This window comes from Ovis canadensis, chromosome 7 (assembly GCF_042477335.2).
Source record: "Ovis canadensis isolate MfBH-ARS-UI-01 breed Bighorn chromosome 7, ARS-UI_OviCan_v2, whole genome shotgun sequence".
Classification (NCBI taxonomy): domain Eukaryota; kingdom Metazoa; phylum Chordata; class Mammalia; order Artiodactyla; family Bovidae; genus Ovis; species Ovis canadensis.
In genome coordinates, this window is record NC_091251.1 from 72,256,905 (window position 1) to 72,281,269 (window position 24,365).

The 24,365-nt window shown below is 40.8% G+C and overlaps 1 protein-coding gene across 1 annotated transcript in view; it reads left to right on the top strand.

Annotated features, from left to right (window-relative positions):
- FBN1 (fibrillin 1) overlaps nt 1-24,365 on the top strand; it is a 274,972-nt gene that overhangs the window by 232,999 nt on the left and 17,608 nt on the right. Inside the window, exons 51-60 of the mRNA XM_069596613.1 lie at nt 1,189-1,338; nt 1,667-1,732; nt 2,002-2,118; nt 3,858-3,977; nt 5,487-5,609; nt 6,905-7,036; nt 12,267-12,392; nt 12,966-13,172; nt 14,427-14,552; nt 14,795-14,917. Coding sequence (XP_069452714.1) covers nt 1,189-1,338; nt 1,667-1,732; nt 2,002-2,118; nt 3,858-3,977; nt 5,487-5,609; nt 6,905-7,036; nt 12,267-12,392; nt 12,966-13,172; nt 14,427-14,552; nt 14,795-14,917 — 1,290 coding nt within the window. The remainder of the gene's footprint in view (nt 1-1,188; nt 1,339-1,666; nt 1,733-2,001; nt 2,119-3,857; nt 3,978-5,486; nt 5,610-6,904; nt 7,037-12,266; nt 12,393-12,965; nt 13,173-14,426; nt 14,553-14,794; nt 14,918-24,365) is intronic.

The following is a 24,365-nucleotide window of genomic DNA, read 5'->3' on the forward strand; positions in this document are numbered from 1 at the left end:
ACAAAATAACCTAAAAAGAAGCATAAATTTCGGTTTCAAAGATTACCCAAAGTCAGTAGAATCTGTCATGTATAAGCTAAAATTTATGTTTACCAAACAAAAATGTTATTATTCATTACTGTGACAGAGTAATATATAGGTTTACATTTTTTCTCACTTAAAAATACATTAATTAGAAAGAACCAATTCTTTAGTTTCCTTTTTTATACTGTAATATTACTGGTATGGTAATATATTAAAATTGTAATAAAGTCAGAAAGGAAAGAAGTATACCCTTTGAAAGGATGATTATTCTCCTTCACATCCACCTGTCTTCCTGTCCTCTTTACCTTCCCTCTCTCTGTTGAGCCAGACAAGCTTCTGTGTGTGTGCAAGTGTGTACACATATGTGCATAAAATCTGCAGAAAACCTCACATATATTTTGTAGACAGAAACTGAATAGCTGCTTCAGTGAAATATCACTGAGTTCGTCGTATTTTTGCCAGTCCACAAAACTGCCACATCTGTATTTGCTCTATGCCTGGCATCTGGGGTTTTGTCTCCAGGGCTTAGGTGACACAGAATACACAGTGCAGTGTGTAGTATCACAGTGAGACCTAGAACTGGGAGATCTAACTTAACAGAGTGTGCTCACTAAATGTTAGTCCATCTCTGAATAAAGTCACTGATGATGACAGCCCTGGAATGTGACAGTGCTGGTTTTAATTATTCACATCAGATTGCTTTGGAACCTTGGATAAAATGGAAAGTAATAAGGTAAAAGTCACACAGATTTGTTCTTCAGACCATACTACAAAAGTTATTTATCACTTTAAAGGTCTCAGGCTTCTCTGGTGGCTCAGATGGTAAAGAATCTGCCTGCAATGCATTAGACCCAGGTTCAATCCCTGGGCCAGGAAAATCCCCTGAAGGAGGGCATGGCCACTCACTCCAATATTCTTGCCTGGAGAATCCCATGGACAGAGGAGCCTCATGGGCTATGGGGTTGCAAAGAGTCGGACACAACTGAGCAACGAACTCTTTCACTTAACAATCTCAGCTCAGTTACTTTTATAATCACCTAAAAAGTATGACTTTAGTCATAAGAAGAGATCACATTTAACAGGGTGGACTGTTTCTTACTCAATGTTATACAATAATGACTTAGCAGGAAAGCCACTGAGGGGTCTCTTCAATTTTTGCTGCAGATTTACGAATGAGCTACTGTTACGCGAAGTTTGAAGGAGGAAAGTGTTCATCACCCAGATCCAGAAATCACTCCAAACAGGAATGCTGCTGTGCCTTGAAGGGAGAAGGTTGGGGAGATCCCTGCGAGCTGTGCCCCACTGAACCTGATGGTATGTCTCCCGTCTGCATCTCTTTGGGGCATTCATAGGCCAGGCTGTAAGACTGCAGGCTTTCAGAAAATAAGACAATTTAATTGTTAAGTCCAGTTGAAATGTTCACTAAGATTATTTTATCTTAGGAGCAAGGTAGTTATTTTTTTCTGAAGTATGTTATGACTCGAAGCTGCCCAAGTAGTAGGTACCACAGCTCTAAGCTTTGTTAACTTTCCCTGGCTGCTGGGCTTGGACTGTTCATCATGGTCCAGTATGTGCAGCCTCCACACGATACTTGCTCAATGCCATTGGCCCACCCATTAACGAGGGTTCATCTCCACCACAGAGGCCTTCCGCCAGATCTGTCCCTATGGAAGTGGCATCATCGTGGGACTTGATGATTCAGCAGTTGGTGAGTGGCTTGCACCGGACTCTCAGCATTCTATAATATTCTCAACCAGTCTCTTCCTTGTCCTTTCTCTCGCTGTTATTTCTCCACATTTATCTTGGTAAATGAAGCCCTATTTTTTGGCATTCTCATTTAGGTACCAATTATATTATTATATTGTATGTTAATATTATAATGCATTTCATTGACTAGACACTGAAACAATCGTAATTTCCCTTTGTGTTTCTAAAAAGCTACTTTGTTGTTCACTGTTTTCTCCTCCTATGCTTAAGACATGGATGAGTGCAAAGAACCCGATATCTGTAAACACGGGCAGTGCATCAATACCGATGGGTCCTATCGCTGCGAATGTCCCTTTGGCTACATTCTGCAAGGGAATGAATGTGTGGGTGAGTAATAGAGTGGCTTCTTCTACAGAGATTTTACAAATCAGACATTAAGCAATTTAGCATTCACACAAGGCTATATAAACACCAAGATGGGACAGAAATAAGTTTTATATACTCATTCATGTATCATTCATCTAGCAATACTGGCTGGCTCCCTGCCAGGTACCAGGTACGGTGCTTGGTTCTTTGGCTACACTAGTGAACTGAGCCACAGGGTCCTTCCTTGAATGGGCCTTACAGTCTGATGACAAGGACACTGAACACATTTGAAGAGATGGTAAAATGGACAGCATTATAGTGAAAGCCTTTAAAAAATTTGAAAAAAAAATGTTAACTGTCATAATCTTATTCTCTCAGTATGGAAAACACAAAATTTACCCAGATTTCATTATACTTAGTACTATGAGAGGCTGCGTACCCAGGGTATCCTCTTGTTTTAGCCCCCTTATTAAAATTTCAAAGAATGGCTCCTGTGACTGACCTTTGACCTCTTTTATCTAAGAAATTCAAAGCCATTCAATGTAACCTAAATTAATAATGGCATAAATGGTGAAGGTTTGTCTGTGTGCATTAGAAAATGTTCTTTCCATACAGGGAATCAAGGTATGTGGTTTTTATCCACAACCATGGCTGTGGGAACTTAAGCAAGTTTTTCAGCCCTCTAAGCCTCAGAATATAATAAATATCATGCAGATGGATTAAAATATTTCTAATTACCTTACAGCTCTAAAAATCAATGATACTGTGATTTTTATTAACTTGAAAGAGATGTAATAATCCTGATAGTGAAATGCAATTTCCTAGCAGAACAAAAGCAAAGCTGTGTTTTCTGTTCAATATCTTCAGTTAGTGCTACGATATATGTGAGAAATACACCTCCTCACCAGGGTCTCTCAGCCCTGCCCTCTTGCCCTCACTTTCTGACTTCAGAACCTAACCTGAGACACAGCCCTCAATAATAATCCATCACTTTTCTGTGCTCTAGACAGCTGAGATAGCAATGTTATTTCTCTGGAATGTTCCTTTCCCAGAGGAAGGTGTTCTCCCCAAGAAATATGTCAGAATAAGAACAGTCAATATTCTAGGTGGATAGATTAGGAGACATATATTTTTTAGACTTCCTTGGTAAGACTTTGTCCACAGCTGTTTAGAGAGATCATACCCTAAACATATTTCTTTCTAGCCTTTCTTCTGCCTAATGGAAGCCATCTGGTTTCCACAAATTCAACAAAATCTACTTGACTCTTGACTTTATCCAGTGTCTTAATTTTGCTTAACCTCTGGTCTCTTATTTTGCGTAAGTTTAGTCTTCTATTTTATATCTGGCAAAACTCCATCATGTTTAAGGCTTCTTGGAGAATGATGTAAGGCCAAACTGGAGGTGTATTTCTAACATTAAGTAAGCAAAAACTTTTGACTTATAAGAGAAGCCTTGTTTTAACCCTTTGAGCATCTCTTCCCAGTAGATGTATTTCATAACAGGAGGCTGGAGGCACCCATGGCAAAGAGCACAGTAAGGGCTAAGAAGCCTGGGTACTGTTACTGCCACTTAGCAAGTCAAATTTTACAGCTATAAATCTGTGGTAATAAGATGTGCACTCCTATCTTGCAAGGACAGAATGAGAATGAACCAAAATGTTAGAGATCAAAGTACTCCAATGGAATTTGAAAGGTACTATCTGAGTCCAAGTCCATTTTCTCTCAATTCATATTTTGACTACACTTCTGATCACTTGCAGACACTGATGAATGTTCAGTAGGCAATCCTTGTGGAAATGGAACCTGCAAGAATGTGATTGGAGGTTTTGAATGCACCTGTGAGGAGGGATTTGAGCCTGGGCCAATGATGACTTGTGAAGGTAAGCCTCTTAAACGTAGGATAGTTGGTTGCATGTTCTGAGCATAGGGATAGTAGTTGGTTGATTATAATTCTTAGTATTAAATACCACCCAGGGTATATAAAATAAAGAAAATCTGGGCCATGTCATTTCTTCTCTATGTGGCCTCCTCTCTGCAGAAAGTATCTGAAAAAGATGTAGGTGGTTCATGACCCAGGTGATGCCACATCTCATGCAGAGTTCTTCTTGGGGTCTCTACTACCACTAATATTTGAATATAACACCTGTCCTGTCTCCTACCCTCTTTCTTATTTTCTTTGCCTCCCCTTTTTCCCACTTTATCCTATACACCCTTTCTTTTTCTTTTCTCTTCCTAGAAACAACTACACACTAAGATAACTCCAATATCCTTTCTCTCTCTGGGGGCAATCACTGCAAAAGAGGCTGTCAATACTCTCTAAGCAACTGCCAGTATGTCTGGTAGGATGCAAGGAAAGAAAGGCAAGGGAGGGTGTGTCTAGAATAGCAGCTCTCAAAGGGTGGTCCCTGGATCAGCCACATCAGTGTCACCTGGGAATTTGTTAGAAATACAGATTTTCAGGCCTTGTCCCAGAGCTCCTGAATCAGACTCTAAGGGTGGGACCCAGCAGCCCTCCAGGTAGTTCTGATGCACTCTTAAGTGAGAGCCACTGGTTTAAAAAAAGAATGAAGGTGACGCGATGGTACAGTGGGTATTAAGGTGAGCTTTTCATTAGAGATATTATCTATCAATACTCCTAGTCAAAGATGTTGGTGAATCTTTAAAGGCTGTTACTAGGTCGCAATGTGGGATCTCATAGATGTTCTTGTCAGGATCATTGGCCTTAGGGAGAAATGTGCTAATCAAGATCTGTCCTAACCCTGCTTTTCTGAACCATATTCTGATGGTTCCAAACTATGTAATCTATAGAAACCACTTTTATCTATCCATCTATTACTATTATTCCTATTTAAGGCTATAACTTAAGCCTCAGTGTGAACTAAGTACAATATTTCTATAAGTGTAAAATTATTCAGAATACTTTCTTGGGCATGAGAATCACTGTTACTTCACAGGATCCTCTTTTATCTGGAGAAGGATACTGGGGGTTCTGTCCTCACCACAGTTGACTTAGCAGTTATTCTGGCTAAATGGGGTAAAACTGATCCCCATTTCACTGTGACTTTAGGGAGTGGTAACTGGTCAACTTGAGACTTCAAAGCCAGCATTTCTGAAAAGCTCCCTATATGTAGGATGACCTATAATTTCTCATCTGCCTAAATAACAATAATTATACCAGCACCGTAAGTATAAACTGAGATTGTGCTGGAAGAACCAAGATGTATGATCACCCTACTTGGGCCAATTATAAAATAACCAACTCATTTTATAATCCTGGAAATGCAGAGACTGCTTGGTCTATCCATGTTTATGGCAGCTTTTGGTAAAAGTATATTCCTTTTTCGGTTGATGCTTATGGTCCATTATTCTCGTACTGCCTTCTCCTGCAGATATAAATGAGTGTGCCCAGAATCCTCTGCTCTGTGCCTTCCGATGTGTAAATACTTACGGGTCATATGAATGCAAGTGTCCTGCTGGATATGTTCTGAGAGAAGACAGAAGGATGTGCAAAGGTGAGACATTCACGTCAAAGTCATCTAAGCCAGGGCGTTCTAACTCTGTCTATGATGGGAAGTGTCCTTCCAAAGCATCCGCTAGCAGAGAAAGACTGGAAATTGGGGAACACTGCTGTAGTCCATGGACAATATGAAGGTTGTCATTGCTACATTTTCTCCTAAATTGTAGCTTAAAGCTGGGTTGAGGGTGGCACTACAGACCGTTTTTAGTTCACCACACATTGCATGCCTGTGACATGCCAGCCATTCTACAAGATGTGGAGATATAAGGGGGAAAAAAAAACTTCCCCACATATAAGCAGCTCAATATGAAGAGGCTGAGAGAGAGCTATGAATAATCATAGTATGATAATTGAGAACATGAGAACACAAGGAAGGAATGTGAATAATAAATAGTCACCATCACTATGGAATATTATATTCTGAGAATGGGGTAGCACATGGAGCTGACTTGGAACAATTTCCTTTAAAAGTGCTTACTGAACACCTGCAATTGCCAAAGTACTAGACTAAGCTCTGTTATACAAAGTTGGGTAAATCCTGGGGATCCTTGAAGAGCTCTGATTTGCTTCTCCCAAGTTCTTAAATGAGCAGATATCTGTTCTTTTCAAATAATTTACATAGAATTTTTCTTAAAGGTAGGAAGATTTCCAAAGCAAGAGCTCCATGTCACATGCAGGCTAAAGTCCAAATTTCTCAATTCAGATAACATAAAGGGGAAAGATAAAAAGAAGGAAATGCAATATGATAGAAAGTAAAGATTGAAGAAGAGCCACACTGTGCCAGAAAAGAGACAATGGAGGGAAGACCTAGTAGAGAGGATATTTGTAGATGCCTGTCTTTTCCTCAAAGTGTAAAAACCGAATCTTTCATTATTATATTTCATGATGATTCTAATATGTCATATTAATACTATGATATTAAGATATCATAAGCTATATTATTTAAGTATTATATAATGGAAGCATTGGTTTATTATTAGTTTGATAATGCTGTTATAATTATCATATTATGAAAGCTTTATATAAGGCCTTTTTAGTTCAGTATGTCAAAACTAATTAGAAATCACACTTCCTGCCTTTGACAAATTTATCAGCTAGAGAGAAATTTCTTAAGTTCAAAGAGGCTTAGAAGATGCCTTCCCATCTTAAGAGACCAGCTCCCAAGAATGAAAAAGGAAGTAGGTTAATGTTGAAATAGTGTCAGTAAAAATTGGCTGCTTGATACTGTCTTATGTTTAAAGGGCAGGGAATTAAGGCAGCTCCTTTTATGAATTTGTACATTCTTTCCAGATGAGGACGAGTGTGAAGAGGGAAAACACGACTGTGCTGAAAAGCAAATGGAGTGCAAGAACCTCATTGGCACATACCTGTGCATCTGTGGACCCGGGTATCAGCGAAGACCGGACGGAGAAGGCTGCGTAGGTAAGGGCAGCCCCAGCAAAGGGGCTTTGAGTGAGTGGGAAGCGACAAAGGACGGAAGGGACATGGGCTGTGTCCTTGTGGATGCTGTCTTCTCCTTGGCCAGAGCCATCCTGCCTCTCTTACCTCCTATCACGACTTTCCGTGGAGGCCTCCCTGCCTCTTGATTATCTATGAATTCCACCAGCAACATCATTTCTCTCCCTCTGAGCTGGCCTTTGAGTGCTTTTCCAGGTCCATTTTGCTGCCAGGAGTAGAAGACCAGGTATTTCCCCTCGTCCCTTCCTTTACTATTTACACTGCTTTGCCGTTGTGGGTTCGGTTCTTCCCATCACATTGGAATGCCTCCCGACTGGCTTAACTTTGCTGCTGCCACCCTAACATTGAGTACAGTTGTTCAGTAAATTTCACTAAACCAATGGGATCTACATCCAGAGAATCTGGTCTTACCGAGATTGAGGCCCAGGTCCTGGTAGTTTTAAAAGCTCCCCAGGTGATTCTAATGTGGATTCAGCCTTGAAAAGCATAGTAGACTGGGGATTGGCAAACCACAGTCCTAGGGCCAAATTCAGCTCGCCAACCTACCACCTGTTTTTGTAAATAGACTCGTTTTGGAACAGAGCTGTAACCATTCATAATTTTCCATGGCTGCCTTCATGCCACAGTAACAGAGCAGAATAGCTGCAACAGAGATCAAATGGCCTGCAAAGCCTATATTATTACTGTTATTACAGAAGTTTCCTGACTTCTGCTTTAGTTAATGAAGAAAAAACACTAGAAAATTTCTACATATGCCCTTTCTTATGTTGTCAGTCAAGAAGCTTAAGAACCATATTGTCCCCTTCCTCTGTAAGATACAGATTTAAACGGAAGTTGAAGAGCAGACTTTAAAAGCATAGAAAAAGCATGTGGACTTATGATCACTCACTGGATCTTCTAGGAACAGTGCTTTTCAGCCTCAGCTGCACATTGGAATCACTTGGAGAGCTCAGGTCCCACCCTCAGATATTGGTTTAATTGGTAACAAGGTGGCCTTGGCATTGCAAATTTTAACCTGTTCCAACTCTCTGGCTCTCATAAGATCTCTACCTCAGGGGCTTGGAATTATTCTCGATGGGAGCACCTAGGCAAATTAATTTATGATCTTTCAACTCTCCAGCTATTATCAATACTTTTTTTTAAACTGGGGAGACCGAATTATGATTTATTATTCCTTAATACTGTTGAAGTATTATTATAGGCATAATCTACATTGCATCAGAAGATTAGTGTAGACAAACTCCCTCAGGTTAAAACTCACCATCATAGACATTATTCTAGTGAGTACTGTAATATTTCTTGATCTTAAGGATTTTTTCCACCTTCATTTAAAATAACACTCTGAGAATTCTCTACACATACAGATATGGCAAGTTTTAAATATAAGTGAAAAACCTAAGTGTACCTAAAGTGCTATCATCTATGTTTAAGTATATAAACATGCTATCAATTATGTTCTTAAAAGGGTGGAGGTATATCACAGATATGGCTGTATTTGTTTGTAATGGGTATAATTCATCTCTAGGAGGATACTCCAGAAATGAGCAGTAGCACTGGTTGCTTCCTAGGAAGGAAGTTTGGTGGCTGGGGAAGAGGAGAGGGAGGGGCACTTTGGGCTGTATATTCTTTTGTACCCTTTGAATTTGGAACCATGTGAATAGGTTCAGTTCAGTTCAGTTGCTCAGTCATGTCTGACTCTTTACGACCCCATGAATCGCAGCACGCCAGGCCTCCCTGTCCATCACCAACTCCTGGAGTTCACTCAGACTCACGTCCATCGAGTTGGTGATGCCATCCAGCCATCTCATCCTCTGTTTTCCCCTTTTCCTCCTGCCCCTAATCCCTCCAAACATCAGTGTCTTTTGCAATGAGTCAACTCTTCGCATGAGGTGGCCAAAGTACTGGAGCTTCAGCTTTAGCATCATTCCCTCCAAACACCAAGGGCTGATCTCCTTCAGAATGGACTGGTTGGATCTCCTTGCAGTCTAAGGGACTCTAAGGAGTCTTCTCCAACACCACAGTTCAAAAGCATCAATTCTTCGTCACTCAGCTTTCTTCACAGTCCAACTCTCACATCCATACATGACCACTGGAAAAACCATAGCCTTGACTAGACGAACCTTCGTTGGCAAAGTAATGTCTCTGCTTTTCAATATGCTGTCTAGGTTGGTCATAACTTTTCTTCCAAGGAGTAAGCATCTTTTAATTTCATGGCTGCAGTCACCATCTGCAGTGATTTTGGAGCCCTAAAAATATAAAGTCTGGCATTGTTTCCACTGTTTTCCCATCTATTTCCCACGAAGTGACGGGGCCAGATGCCATGATCTTCGTTTTCTGAATGTTGAGCTTTAAGCCAACTTTTTCACTCTCCTCTTTCACTTTCGTCAAGAGGCTTTTTAGTTCTTCTTTGCTTTCTGCCATAAGTGAGGTGTCATCTGCATATCTGAGGTTATTGATATTTCTCCTGGCAATCTTGATTCCAGCTGGTGCTTCTTCCAGTCCAGCATTTCTCATGATGTACTCTGCATATAAGTTAAATAAGCAGGGTGACAATATACCTTGACATACTCCTTTTCCTATTTGGAACAATCTGTTCTTCCATGTCCAGTTCTAACTGTTGCTTCCTGACCTGCATATAGGTTTCTCAAGAGGCAGGTCAGGTGGTCTGGTATTCCCATCTCTTTCAGAATTTTCCACAGTTCTTTATGATCCACACAGTCAAAGGCTTTGGCATAGTCAATAAGCAGAAGTAGATGTTTTTCTGGAACTCTCTTGCTTTTTCGATGATCCAGGAGATATTGGCAATTTGATCTCTGGTTCCTCTGCCTTTTCTAAAACCAGCTTGAACATCAGGAAGTTCACAGTTCACATATTGCTGAAGTCTGACTTGGAGAATTTTGAGCATTGCTTTACTAGCGTGTGAGATGAGTGCAATTGTGTGGTAGTTTGAGCATTCTTTGGCATTGCCTTTCTTTGGGATTGGAATGAAAACTGACATTTCCAGTCCTGTGGCCACTGCTGAGTTTTCCAAATTTGCTGGCACACTGAGTGTAGCACTTTCACAGCATCATCTTTCAGGATTTGAAATAGTTCTACTGGAATTCCATCACCCCCACTAGCTTTGTTGGCAGTGCTGCTTTCTAAGGCCCACTTTACTTCATATTCCAGGATGTTTGGCTCTAGGTGAGTGATCATACCATCGTGATTATCTTGGTCTTGAAGATCTTTTTTGTACAGTTCTTCTGTATATACTTGCCACCTCTTCTTAATATCTTTTGCTTCTCTTCGGTCCATACCATTTCTGCCCTTTATCGAGCCCATCTTTGCATGAAACGTTCCCTTGGTATCTCTAATTTTCTTGAAGAGATCACTAGTCTTTCCCATTCTGTTGTTTTCCTCTATTTCTTTGCACTGATCGCTTAAGAAGGCTTTCTTATCTCTTCTTACTATTCTTTGGAACTCTGCATTCAGATGCTTATATCTTTCCTTTTCTCCTTTGCTTTTTGCCTCTCTTCTTTTCACAGCTATTTGTAAGGCCTCCCCAAACAGCCATTTTGCTTTTTTGCATTTATTTTCCATGGGGATGGTCTTGATTCCTGTCTCCTGTACAGTGTCACGAACCTCATTCTATAGTTCATCAGGCACTCTATCTATCAGATCTAGGCCCTTAAATCTATTTCTCACTTCCACTGTATAATCATAAGGGATTTGATTTAGGTCATACCTGAATGGTCTAGCGCTTTTCCCTACTTTCTTCAATTTGAGTCTGAATTTGGCAATAAGGAGTTCATGATCTGAGCCACAGTCAGCTCCCGGTCGTGTTTTTGCTTACTGTATAGAGCTTCTCCATCTTTGGCTGCAAAGAATATAATCAATCTGATTTCGATGTTGACCATCTGGTGACATCCATGTGTAGAGTCTTCTCTTGTGTTGTTGGAAGAGGGTGTTTGCTATGACCAGTGTGTTCTCTTGGCAAAACTCTATTAGCCTTTGCGCTGCTTTATTCCGTATTCCAAGGCCAAATTTTCCTGTTACTCCAGGTGTTTCTTGACTTCCTACTTTTGCATTCTAGTCCCCTATAATGAAAAGGACATCTTTTTTGCGTGTTAGACCTAAAAGGTCTTGTAGGTCTTCACAGAACCGTTCAACTTCAGCTTCTTCAGCATTACTGGTTGGGGCATAGACTTGGATTACCGTGATATTGAATGGTTTGCCTTGGAGATGAACAGAGATCATTCTGTCGTTTTTGAGATTGCATCCAAGTACTGCATTTTGGACTCTCTTGTTGACCATGATGGCTACTCCATTTCTTCTAAGGGATTCCTGCCTGCAGTAGTAGATATAATGGTCATCTGAATTAAATTCACCCATTCCAGTCCATTTTAGTTCACTGATTCCTAGAATGTCGATGTTCACTTTTGCCATCTCTTGTTTGACCACTTCCAATTTGCCTTGATTCATGGACCTGACATTCCAGGTTCCTATGCAGTATTGCTCTTTACAGCATTGGACCTTGCTTCTATCACCAGTCACATCCACAGCTGGGTATTGTTTTTGCTTTAGCTCCATCCCTTCATTCTTTCCGGAGTTATTTTTCCACTGATCTCCAGTAGCATATTGGGCACCTAATGACCTGGGGAGTGCCTCTTTCAGTATCCTATCATTTTGCCTTTTCATACTGTTCATGGGGTTCTCAAGGCAAGAATACTGAAGTGGTTTGCCATTCCCTTCTCCAGTGGACCACATTCTGTCAGACCTCTCCACCATGACCCATCCATATTGGGTGGCCCCACAGGGCTTGGCTTAATTTCATTGAGTTAGACAAGGCTGTGGTCCTAGTGTGATTAGATTGACTAGTTTTCTGTGATTATGGTTTCAGTGTGTCTGCTCTCTGATGCTCTCTTGCAACACTTACCGTCTTACTTGGGTTTCTCTTACCTTGTACATGGGGTATCTCTTCACGGCTGCTCCAGCAAAGCACAGCTGTTGCTCCTTATTTGGGACAAGGGGTATCTCCTCACCACCGCCCCTCCTGACCTTGAACGTGGAGTAGCTCCTCTAGGCCCTCCTGAGCCCATAAATAGGTTATCTAGTCACAAACTAAACTTTTCTTTTTTGAAAAAAAAAAATCTATCTTTGTACAAAGTGGACAGATGACGCCTCTTCTCTTTGGTCCTTCAATTACACCACACAGATGAAAATGAATGTCAGACCAAGCCTGGGATCTGTGAGAATGGGCGCTGCCTCAACACCAGGGGGAGCTATACCTGCGAGTGCAATGACGGCTTCACAGCCAGCCCCAACCAGGATGAGTGCCTTGGTGAGTACAGACTACAGGATGCTTTTGTAACCCCAGCCTCCACACTGGGATGCTTGAAACCAGATCACTTATTTGAAATAATAGAAAATGTTGAAATTTGAGGAAAGGTTAACAATGTTCATATTTTGGAGATGATTCTATGACCATGATTGTCCACTGGGCTTAGCACCACCCTGCCGCTAAATTCTTTCTTTGCTAATTGTATCATTGAATCACTTGTTTGGAATTTCTTTCTCAGCTGCCTATTTAAGCTCTTGATGCTCAGGATCAGTTTCCATGTGTTTCTCTGACCCTTGCTATAGCCTGGTTCTCCATATTTCTGGGAACAGAGAGAGTGATAATCTTGTTGATACCAATGCCTTTCTGCCCACTTACTGAATATCTTGTCTTGTTTTCCCCAGATGTCATCCTTTTTCTCTTACTGCTGCTTCCAGCTTTCCCTTCTTGCTCCTTCTCAGCCAGGGTAAAGTGTTACATCCTTCTTGGGTTTTACTATCTGAGCAAATTCGGAATACCATGCTATGCTTCTAAAGCTCCCTAAAATCTTCTTTGCATTCCTAACGTCCTTTCCAGACAACCGGGAAGGGTACTGCTTCACGGAGGTGCTCCAGAACATGTGTCAGATCGGCTCGAGCAACAGGAACCCCGTCACCAAGTCTGAATGCTGCTGCGATGGAGGGAGAGGCTGGGGGCCCCACTGTGAGATCTGCCCTTTCCAGGGCACCGTGGCTTTCAAAAAACTCTGCCCCCATGGCCGAGGGTTTATGACCAATGGAGCAGGTACTTCATTTTGTTCTGATTTTTGACCAATGGAGCAGGTACTTCATTTATGGTCCAAAAATACTTTCAGGGAATTTGTTTTATGAGGAACAGATGAGACTATAGAATCTATAATGTGGGCCTAGGTTGAGTTGCACAGTTTAGGTTGACCAAAAAAAAAAAAAAATCATTATGGTACTTTAGATATGGTACTTTAGATATTCAAAGCCATGTTGCCAGAGTGTCCTTGGTCTGATTAATGTGTGTGCTTCAGTTCGTGTCTTTGCATTACAAGGAGTCCTCAACTTTTTAAGCTGGTTTGTTATAAGAATATAACCTTTTACTCAGAATATAATCTTTTAGATACATTTTGGAATAAATGATCACTAAATTCCTAAAGTAGCCCACCAATATGTATTTTATCTTGTAAAACTGGCTGAAATATATCACATGAAAGAAGTATAAAACAATGCTGATACAGTCAGCCTTCCATATCCACAGATTCCATATCTGTAGATCCAACCAACCTTGGATTGGTTTCTACCCAATGTTGATTGAACCTGCAGTGCCAGCTGTACTATGCCATTTTGTATATGGGGCTTGAGTGTCCATGAATTTTAATATCAACAAGGTAGTTCTGGAACCAGTGCTCTGGATATGGAGGGATGATTGTACTGGGAATTAAGACAGCTGCCTCTGGAAAAGTACAAGCCGTGTCAACTTGAGAGGGATGAGGAGGCTGTCAAGGTGTCTGGGGCTGCTCTGAAAAAGACTTCCAGGCCTTTGTTTATTAACAATGACTGCAATTGTTTGCAGTCTCATAAAGAGAGACTTTGAGCTCCTTGGGAGGAAATCAGAAGTGAGAGGAGAATAAAGAGATTAAATAGGATTTATGTTCATGTTGTAAAGTTGTGACTAAAGGTTAATAACAGAATTGGATGTGGTAAAGACAGAATAGATGGAATAACCAAAGTGATTTATCATTCTTTGGCAGATGTGAAAATGAGATGGTAGACGCATTTCTTCAGACCAATGAAAGTATGTTATATTGCATTTCAGAGTAATCTTGAAAAGATCAGGAAAAATAAGAGCTATGGGTATAAAATTGTTATTTAACAATCCAAGGCTAAGAACTCACTTGCTATTGGCACCCTACTAAGTAGTAATGAGATAGAAGGGTCAAGATGTGAGTGTCAGTGGCTTTAATGCCCAGTAGTACATATTGACCCTTTTATAATGCCTTTCTCATTTTAATTGCTATTTCTTAAATTATAGATATTGATGAGTGCAAGGTTATTCATGATGTTTGCCGAAATGGGGAATGTGTCAATGACAGAGGATCATATCATTGCATTTGTAAAACTGGCTACACTCCAGATATAACTGGAACTGCCTGTGTAGGTAAGTGCTCTGATACTCAGGTTTATTCTTGGGTGGAAATTGTACATTATGAGGAAGAAACCCTCCAACTAAAACTCTAAAAAGCCTGTGTAATTTCATAAGGAAATGTAAGACAGTGATCAAAGACCATACAGTTTACCTTTTCTTTCTTTAAAACTAAGATTCTTTGTTAGAGGCTGTGGGTATTGAGCATTGAAACATCTTTTGAGATGGGCAGTGACACTGTGTCTTTTTGATCATAGATCTGAATGAGTGCAATCAGGCTCCCAAACCTTGCAATTTCATCTGTAAGAACACAGAAGGGAGTTACCAGTGTTCATGCCCGAAAGGCTACATCTTGCAGGAGGACGGAAGGAGCTGCAAAGGTAAAGTGGAAAGTGCTTCCACCCACTTATCCGCCTTATGGGAACATGGTTTCATTCCTTGTGCCTTTGAGGGATCCAAAGCTGAAAGACCTCCCTCTGGGGTTAGTGCCTCCTTGGCGACATTTTTCTTACACCAACACTAGAACCTCCTAAAAAGGATCCTATATCTAAAGACAAAGAAGTAGCCAAAATGAAATGGTTGGAGGGGGCACAATCATGATAAATCCCACACCTGCTGGTGGATGCCCCACAAAGTGGAAAATAACCACAGAAATTCTTCCACAGGAGTGAAGGTTCTGAGCCTCAGGTCATGCTCCCCAGCCTAGGGGTCTGGAAACAGGAGGAGCCCCCAGAGAATCTAACTTTGAAGGCCAGTGAGGTTTGATCACAAGAATTCTACAGGACTGGGGGAAATAGAAACTCTACATTTGTAGGGCACATACAAGTTCTCATGTACACCAGAAGCCAGAGAAAAAAGTGGTGACCTCATAAGAACCTGGGCTGGACCTACCTGTTGGTATTGGATGGTCTCTTGCAGAGGTGGGGGGTGGTTATGGCTCACTGTGGGAACAAAGACACCAGAGGCAGTGATTCTGGAGAGTACTCACTGGCATGAGCCCTGGTGGAGACTGCCATTTTTTCACCAAGACTTGGCTCCAAACAACATGTAGGCTCTGATGCCTCAGGCCATACAACCAACAAGGTAGAAACACAGCCCCGCCCATCAGCAGACAGGCTGCTTAAAGTCTTTCTGAATAAAGTCTTTCCTGCTAAACATATTCCCTGACAAAGCCCTGCCCACCAGAGGGACAAGAAAGGCTCCACCCAGGGGCAGGCAGGAAAAAAAAGTCCCTCCCACCAGGAAGCCAGCACAAACCTCATCCACCAGAAGATGACAGCAGAAGCAAGAACTACAATGTTGCAACCTGAAGCATGGATACTGCAAGCCACAGAAAGTTAGATAAAATGAGAGAGCGCAGAAATGTGTTCCAGATGAAGGAACAAAATTAAAAACCCAGAAGAACAACTAAGTGAAGTGGAAATAAGCATTCTACCCCAATAAAAGGAATTCGGAGTAACAATAGTAAAAATGTTTCAAGATCTCAGAAAAAGAATAGAGGCACAGATCTAGAAGATATAAGAAAAGTTTAATAAAGACCTAGAAAAAATAAAAACAGATGAACAATAACTGAAATAAAAAAACACACTGAAAAGTGAAAGATGCTCAGTCGTGTCTGACTCTTTGCTCCTCTGTCCATGGGATTTTCCAGGCAATAGTACTGGAGTGGATTGCCATTTCTTTCTCCAACCAGGGATCTTCCCAACCCAGGGATCAAACCCAGGTCTCCCTCATTGTAGACAGACGCTTTACCATCTGAGCCACCAGGGAAGTCCTAGAAGGAATCAATGGCAGAAAACGTGAGGCAGAAGACTGGATAAGTGAGATGGGAGATACATGCTGGAAATCACTGTTGAGGAACACAATAAAAGAATGAAAAGAAATAAAGGGTCACGAAGAGTCGGACACAACTGAGCGACTTCACTTTCCCTTTTCACTTTCCTGCATTGGAGAAGGAAATGGCAACCCACTCCAGTGTTCTTGCCTGGAGAATCCCAGGGATGGCGGAGCCTGGCGGGCTGCCGTCTATGGGGTCGCACAGAGTTGGACACGACTGAAGCAACTTAGCAGGAGCAGCAGCAGGAGACCTCTGGGACAACATTAAATGCAATGTTCACACTATAGGGATCTCAGAAAGAGAAGTAAGAAAAAGACCTGATAAAATATTTGAAGAAATAAAAGCTGAAATTTACCCAAATATGGGAAGGGAAACAGTCACCCAGATCTAGGAAGCACAGAGCGTCCCAGCCAATATAAATCCAATGAGGAACACACTGAGACACAAAGGAATCAAACTAACAAAAATTAATGACAAAGGAAAATTATTAACATAGAAGGTAAGTTGCAGCTGATTTCTCAGCAGAAACTCTTCAGGCCAAAAGGGAGTGGAACAATGTATTTAAAGTGATGAAAGGGAAAAACCTATAAGAATAATCTACTGAGCAAGGCTCTTACTCAGATTCAACAAAGAAATCAAAAGCTTTACAGACAAGCAAAAGCAAAGAGAATTCAGCACCACCAAGCCAGCTTTGCAACAAATGTGAAAGGAACTTCTCTAGGCAGAAGAGAAAACACCCCAACTAGAAATAAGAAAATTACAAATGGAAAACCTCACTAATAAAGGCAAACATACTGAAAAGGTAGGAAATCATCCACACACAAATATGCTATCAAACCCAGAAATGGTGAGAAGAGGAGAGCATAAATGCAGGATATTGGAAAAGGATTTGATGTTAAGAGACTAGCAACTTAAAACAATCTTTCTATATGTAGACTGCTATGTCAAAACCTCACGGTAACTGCAGACTGAAAATCTATACTAGGTATACACATACAATAAGAGAAACATCCATACACAACAGTAAAGTCAGTCATCAAATGACAAAAAAAGAGAACAAAAGAGGAAAGGAAGAAACAAGACCTTTTTAAAAAAAGCCAAAATTTTTTTAATGACAGTAAGAACTTACATCCCTTCATGAATCACTGCCTTATCATGGCTAAGGGGATTGTGTAACTCAGTGAAGCTATGAGCCATGCCCTGCAGGGCCACCTAAGACGGACGGTTAATAGTGGAGAGTTCTGACAAAACGTGGTCCACTGGAGGAGGGAATGACAAGCCACTCCAGTATTCTTGCAGTGAGAACCCTATGAACAGAATAAAAAGGCAAAAAGATATGACACTGAAAGATGAGCCCTCTCAGGTTGGAAGATGTCCAGTATGCTACTGGGGAAGAGTGGAGGGCAATTACTAATAGCTCCAGAAAGAATAAAGTGGCTGGGCCAAAGCGGAAACATTGCTCAGTTGTGGGTGTGTCTGGTGGTGAAAGTAAAATCCGATGCTATAAAGAACTATATTGCATAGGAACCTGGAATGTTAGGTCCATGAATCAAAGTAAATTGAACACAGTCAAACAGGAGATGGCAAGAGTAAACATCGACATCTTAGGAATCAGTGAACTAAAATGGATGGGAATGGGTGGATTTAGTTCAGATAGCCATTATATCTACTACTGTGGGCAAGAATCCCATGAAAGAAATGGACGAACCCTCATAAACAACAAAAGAGTCAAATGCAGTACTTGGGTGCAATCTCAAAACCGATAGAACAGTCTCAGTTTATTTCCAAATCTAACCATTCAACATCACAGTAATCCAAGTCTATTTACCAGCCACTGATGCCGAAGAAGCTGAAGTTGACCAGTTCTATGAAGTCTTACAAGACCTTCTAGAACTAACACCAAAAAAGATGTCCTTTTCATCATAGGGGGTTGGAGTGCAAAAGTAGAAAGTCAAGAGATACCTGAACTAACAGGCAAGTTTGGCCTTGAATACAAAATGAAGCGGGCAAAGGCCAACAGAGTTTTGCCAAGAGAATACACTGGTCATAGCAAACACATTTTGCCAACAACACAAGAGATGAGTTTACACATGGACATCACCAAATAGTCAATACTGAAATCGGATTGATTATATTCTTTGCAGCCGAGGATGGAGTAGCTCTATACAATCAGGAAAAACAAGACCTGGAGCTGACTGTGGCTCAGATCATCAGCTCCTTATAGCAAAATTCAGGCTTAACCTAAAGAAAGTGGGAAAAGCCACTAGGCCATTCATGAATGATTTAAATCAAATCCCTTATATAGTAAAGGTGACAAATAGATTCAGGGGACTAGCTCTGGTAGAGTGCCTGAAGAAATACGGACAGTTTGTAACAACGTACAGGAGACAGTGACGAAAACCATCCCAGAGAAAAAGAAATTCAAGAAGGCAAAGTGCTTGTCTGAGGAGGCCTTACAAATAGCAAAAAAAAAAAAAAGAGAGAGAATCCAAAGGCAGAGGAGAAAGGGAAAGTGAATGCAGAGTTCCAGAGAATAGCAAGGAGAGATAAGAAGGCCTTCTTAAATGAACAATGCAAAGAAGTAGAGGAAAACAATAGAATGAGAAAGACTAGAGATCACCAAGAAAATTAGAAATATCAAGGGTACATGCAAAGATGGCTCAATAAAGGACAGAAACAGCAAGAACCTTTCAGAAGCAGAAGAGATTAAGAAAAGGTAGCAAGAATACACAGAAGAACTGTACAAAAAAAGTCTTAATGAACCAAATAACCATGATGGTTTGGTTACTCACCTACAGCCAGACATCCCGGAATGTGAATTCAAGTGGGCCTTAGGAAGCATTCAATCAAAGGGCCTTAGGAAGCACTTAACTACAATCAAAGCTAGTGGAGGTAATGGAATACCAACTGAGCTATTTCTAATCCTAAAGGATGATGATGTTAAAGTTCTGCACTCAGTATGCCAGCAAATTTGGAAAACTCAGCAGTAGCCACAGGACTGGAAAAGTTTTCATTCTAATTTGAAAGAAGGGCAATGCCAAAGAATGTTCAAACTTCTGCACAATTGTGCTCACTTCACATGCTAGCAAGGAAGACAGAAAATCCTTCAAGCTAGGCTTCAACAATACATGAACACAGAACTTCAGACACACAAGCTGGGTTTAGAAAGGGCAGAGGAACCAGAAATCAAACTCCCAACATCTGCTGTATCATAGACAAAGCAAGGGAATTGCAAAAAATCTTCTGCTTCATTGACTACGCCTTTGACTGTGTGGATCACAACAAACTGTGGAGAATTCTTGAAGAGACGGGAACACCAGAGCACCTTAACTGCCTCCTGGAAAACCTGTGTGCAGGTCAAGAAGCAACAGTTAGAACTGGACTTGGGAAAATGGACTGGTTCAAAATTGGGAAAGGAGTACATCAAGGCTGTATATTGTCACCCTGCTTATTTAACTTATACGCAGAATACATCATGTGAAATGTGGGGCTGGATGAAGCACAAGCTGGAATCAAGATTGTCGGGAGAAATGGCAACAACCTCAGATATGCAGATGATACCATACTAGTGGCTTCCCTGGTGATTCAAACAGCAAAGAATCTGCCTGCAATGCTGGAGACCCAGGTTCGATTCCTGGGTCGGAAAGATCCCTTGGAGAAGGCAATGGCTCCCCACTCCAGTATACTTGCCTGGAGAATTCCATGGGCAGAGGAGCCTGGCAGACTACAGTCCTTGGGGTCACAAAGAGTCAGATAAGACCGTGCAACTAACACTTTCACTTTGGGGCTTCCCAAGCTGGCACTAGAGAACCAGCCTGCCAATACAGGAGACACAAGAGATTCAGCTTTGATCCCTGAGTTTCAGAGATCCCCTGGAGTAGGCCATGGCAACCCACTACACTGTTCTTGCCTGGAGAATCCCATGGAGAGAGGAACCTGGGGGGCTACAGTCCATAATTTTGCAAATAATTGGACACAACTGAAGTGACTTAGCATGCACACAATGGCAGAAAGCAAAGAGAAACTAAAGAGCCTCTTGAAATTAAAAGACAGTTGCTCCTAGGAAGAAAAGCTATGACAAACCTAGACAGAATTTTAAAAAGCAGAGACATAACTTTGCCAACGAATATAGTCAGAGCTATGGTTTTTCCAGTAGTCATGTATGGATGTTAGAGTTGGACCATAAAGAAGGCTGAGCACTGAATAATTGATGCTTTCTAACTGTGGTGCTGGAGAAGACTTGAGAGTCCATTGGACACCAAGGAAATCAAACCAGACAATCCTAAAGCAAATCAACCCTGAAAACTCATTGGAAGGACTTATGCTGAAGCTCTAATACTTTGGCCACCTGATGCAAAGAGCCGACTCATTGGAAAAGACCCTGCCTGATGCTGGGAAAGATTGAGGGCAAGAGGAGAAGGGGGTGACAGAGGATGAGATGGTTGGATGACATCATTGACACAATGGACAAGAGTTTGAGTAAACTCAGGGAGATAGTGAAGGACAGGGCAGCCTTATATGCTGCAGCTCGTGGGGTCACAAAGAGTCAGATATGACTTAGTGACTGAACAACAGCAGCAAATATCACTGGTGAGCTTAGATGCAAGTATCCTCAACAAAATACTAGCAAACCAAATCCAACAATACATTAAGTGGATCATACACCATGATCATGGGGATTTACACCAGGAATGCAAGGATTTTTCAATATCTGCAAATCAGTGTGATAAACCACATCAACAAATTGAAGGAAAAAAACATATGATCATCTCAATAGATGCAGAGAAAGCTTTTGACAAAATTCACCAGGCATTTATGATAAAAGTTCTCCAGAATGTGGGCATAGAGGGAACATACATTATAAAAGCCATATAAGACAAACCTACAGCTAACATCATACTCAACAGTGAAAAGCAAAAGCATTTTCTCTATGTTCAGAAACAAGAAAAGAATGTCCACTTTCACCACTTCTATTCAGCATAGTTGTAGAAGTCCTAGCCACAACAATCAGAGAAGAAAAAGAAAGAAAAGAAATCCAAATTGGAAAAGAAGACGTAAAACTGTCACTGTTTGCAGGCAGATTCTTTACCATCTAAGCCATCAGCAAAGCCCAGATGATATGATACAATACATATAAAACCCTAAAGATGCTATTAGGAAACTACTAGACCACATCAAGGAGAGATAAGAAAGCCTTCCTCAATGATCAATGCAAAGACATAGAGAAAAACAATAGAAGGAGAATGACTAGAGAGCTCTTCAAGAAAATTAGAGATACCAAGGGAACATTTCATGCAAAGATGGCAGTAATAAGGACAGAAATGGTATGGACCTAACAGAAGCAGAAGATATTAAGAAGAGTCGGCAACAATTGACAGAAGAACTATACAAAAAAGATCTTCATGACCCAGATAACCACGATGGTGTGACCACTCATCTAGAGCCAGACATCCTGGAATGTGAAATCAAATGGGCCTCAGGAAGCATCACTATGAACAAGGCTAGTAGAGGCGTTGGTATTCCAGCTGAGCTATTTCAAATCCTAAAAGATGATGCTGTGAAAGTGCTGCACTCAATATGCCAGCAAACTTGGAAACCTCAGCAGCGGCCACAGGACTGGAAAAGGTCAGTTTTCATTCCAATCCCAAAGAAAGGCAATGCCAAAGAATGCTCAAACAACTGCACAATTGCACTCATCTCACGCTAGTAAAGTAATGCTCAAAATTTTCCAAGCCAGGCTTCAACAGTATGTGAACCGTGAACTTCCTGATGTTCAAGCTAGATTTAGAAAAGGCAGAGGAACCAGAGATCAAATTGCCAACATCTGCTGGGTCCTCGAAAAAGCAAGAGAGTTCCAAAAAACCCTCTACTTCTGCTTTATTGAATATGCGAAAGCCTTTGACTGTGTGGATCACAACAAACTGTGGAAAATTCTGAAAGAGATGGGAATACCAGACCACCTGACCTGTCTCCTGAGAAATCTGTATGCAGGTCAAGAAGCAACTGTTAGAACTGGACATGGAACAAAAGACAGGTTCTAAATCAGGAAAGGAGTAGGTCAAAGCTATATGTTGTTACCCTGCTTATTTAGCTTATATGCAGAGTACATCATGCGAAAGGCCGGGCTGAATGAATCAGAAGCTGGAATCAAGAATGCCAGGAGAAATATCAATAACCTCAGATATGTAGATGACACCACCCTTATGGCAGAAAGTGAAGAACTAAAGAGCCTCTTGAAAGTGAAAGAGGAGAGTGAAAAAGTTGGTTTAAAACTCAACATTCAGAAAACTAAGTTCATGGCATCTAGTCTCATCACTTCATGGCAAATAGATGGGGAAACAATTGAAATAGTGGGAGACTTTATTTTTAGGGCTCCAAAATCACTGCAGATTGTGATTGCAGCCATCAAATTAAAAGACACTTTCTCCTTGTAAGAAAAGCTATGACCAACCTAGACAGAATATTAAAAAGCAGAGACATTACTTTGCCAACAAAGGTCTGTCTAGTCAAAGCTATGGCTTTTCCAGTAGTCAAGCTATGGCTTTTCCAGTAGTCAAGTATGGTGTGAGAGTTGGACTATGAAGAAAGCTGAGCACCGAAGAATTGGTGCTTTTGAATTGTGGTGTTGGAGAACACTCTTGAGAGTCCCTTGGACTGCAAGGAGATCCAACCAGTCAATCCTAAATGAAATCAGTCCTGAATATTCATTGGAAGGACTGCTACTGAAACTGAAACTCCATAACTTTCTCTACCTGATGCAAAGAACTGTCTCATTGGAAAACACCCTGATGCTAGGAAAGATTGAAGGTGGGAGAAGGGAATGACAGATGATGAGCTGGTTGGATGGCATCACTGACTCGATGGACATGAGTTTGAGTAGACTCCGGGAGTTGGTGATGGACAGGGAAGCCTGACGTGCTGCAGTCCATGGGGTCACAAAGAGTCAGACACAACTGAGCGACTGAACTGAGCTGAGAACACGTCTATGAATTTGGTAATTTAGTTGCAGGATACAAATTTTATACACAAAAATCTGTTGCATTTGTATACACTAACAATGAAAGATCAGAAAGAGAAATTAAAGAAACAGCCTTTCATCAGAAAGAATAACATACCTTGGAATAAACCTACCTGAAAAGGCAAAAGACCTCTATCTGAAAGACACTAATGAAAGAAATTGCAGATGACACAAACAGATGGAAAAATATACCATGTTCTTGGATTGGAAGAAACAATACTGTCAAAATGACTATGCAACTCAAGGCAATCTACAAATTCAGGACTATCCCTATCAAATTACCAATGGTACTTTTTGCAAAACTAGGACAAAAAAATTTAACATTTGTATGGAGACCCAAAAAACCCTAAATAGTCAAAGCAATCTTGAGAAAGAAAAATTGAGCACTCACTTCAGTCTATCCTACAAAGCTACACTCATCAAAAGAGTAATGTTTTTGGTACAAAAACAGAAATATGAATCACTGGAACAAGATAGAAAGCCCAGATATAAACCCATGCACCTATGGTCAATTAATCTATGACAAAGTAGGCAAGACTATTCAATGGAGGAAAGACAGTCCAGAAAACTGGACAGCTACACATAAAAGAATGTAGTCTTTAACACCATACACAAAAATAAACTCAAAATAGATTAAACTCTTAAATATCAAACATGATACTTTAAAACTTTTGGAGGAAAACAGGCAGAACACTCTTTAAGTTGCAGCAATACATTTTTCAAGCTATCTGTTTGAGTAACGGAAATAAAAGTAAATGAATGGGACCTAATTAAATTCAAAAGCTTTTGTACAGCAAAGGAAACCATAAACAAAATGAAAAAAAAGTTCATGGTATGGGAGAAAATTTTTGCAAGTGATGCAACTGACAAAATCTCCAAAATCTACAAACAGCTCATGCAGCTCAATATCAAAACAAGCAAACAACCCAATCAAAAAATGGATGAAAAATCTAAATAGACATTTCTCCAAAAA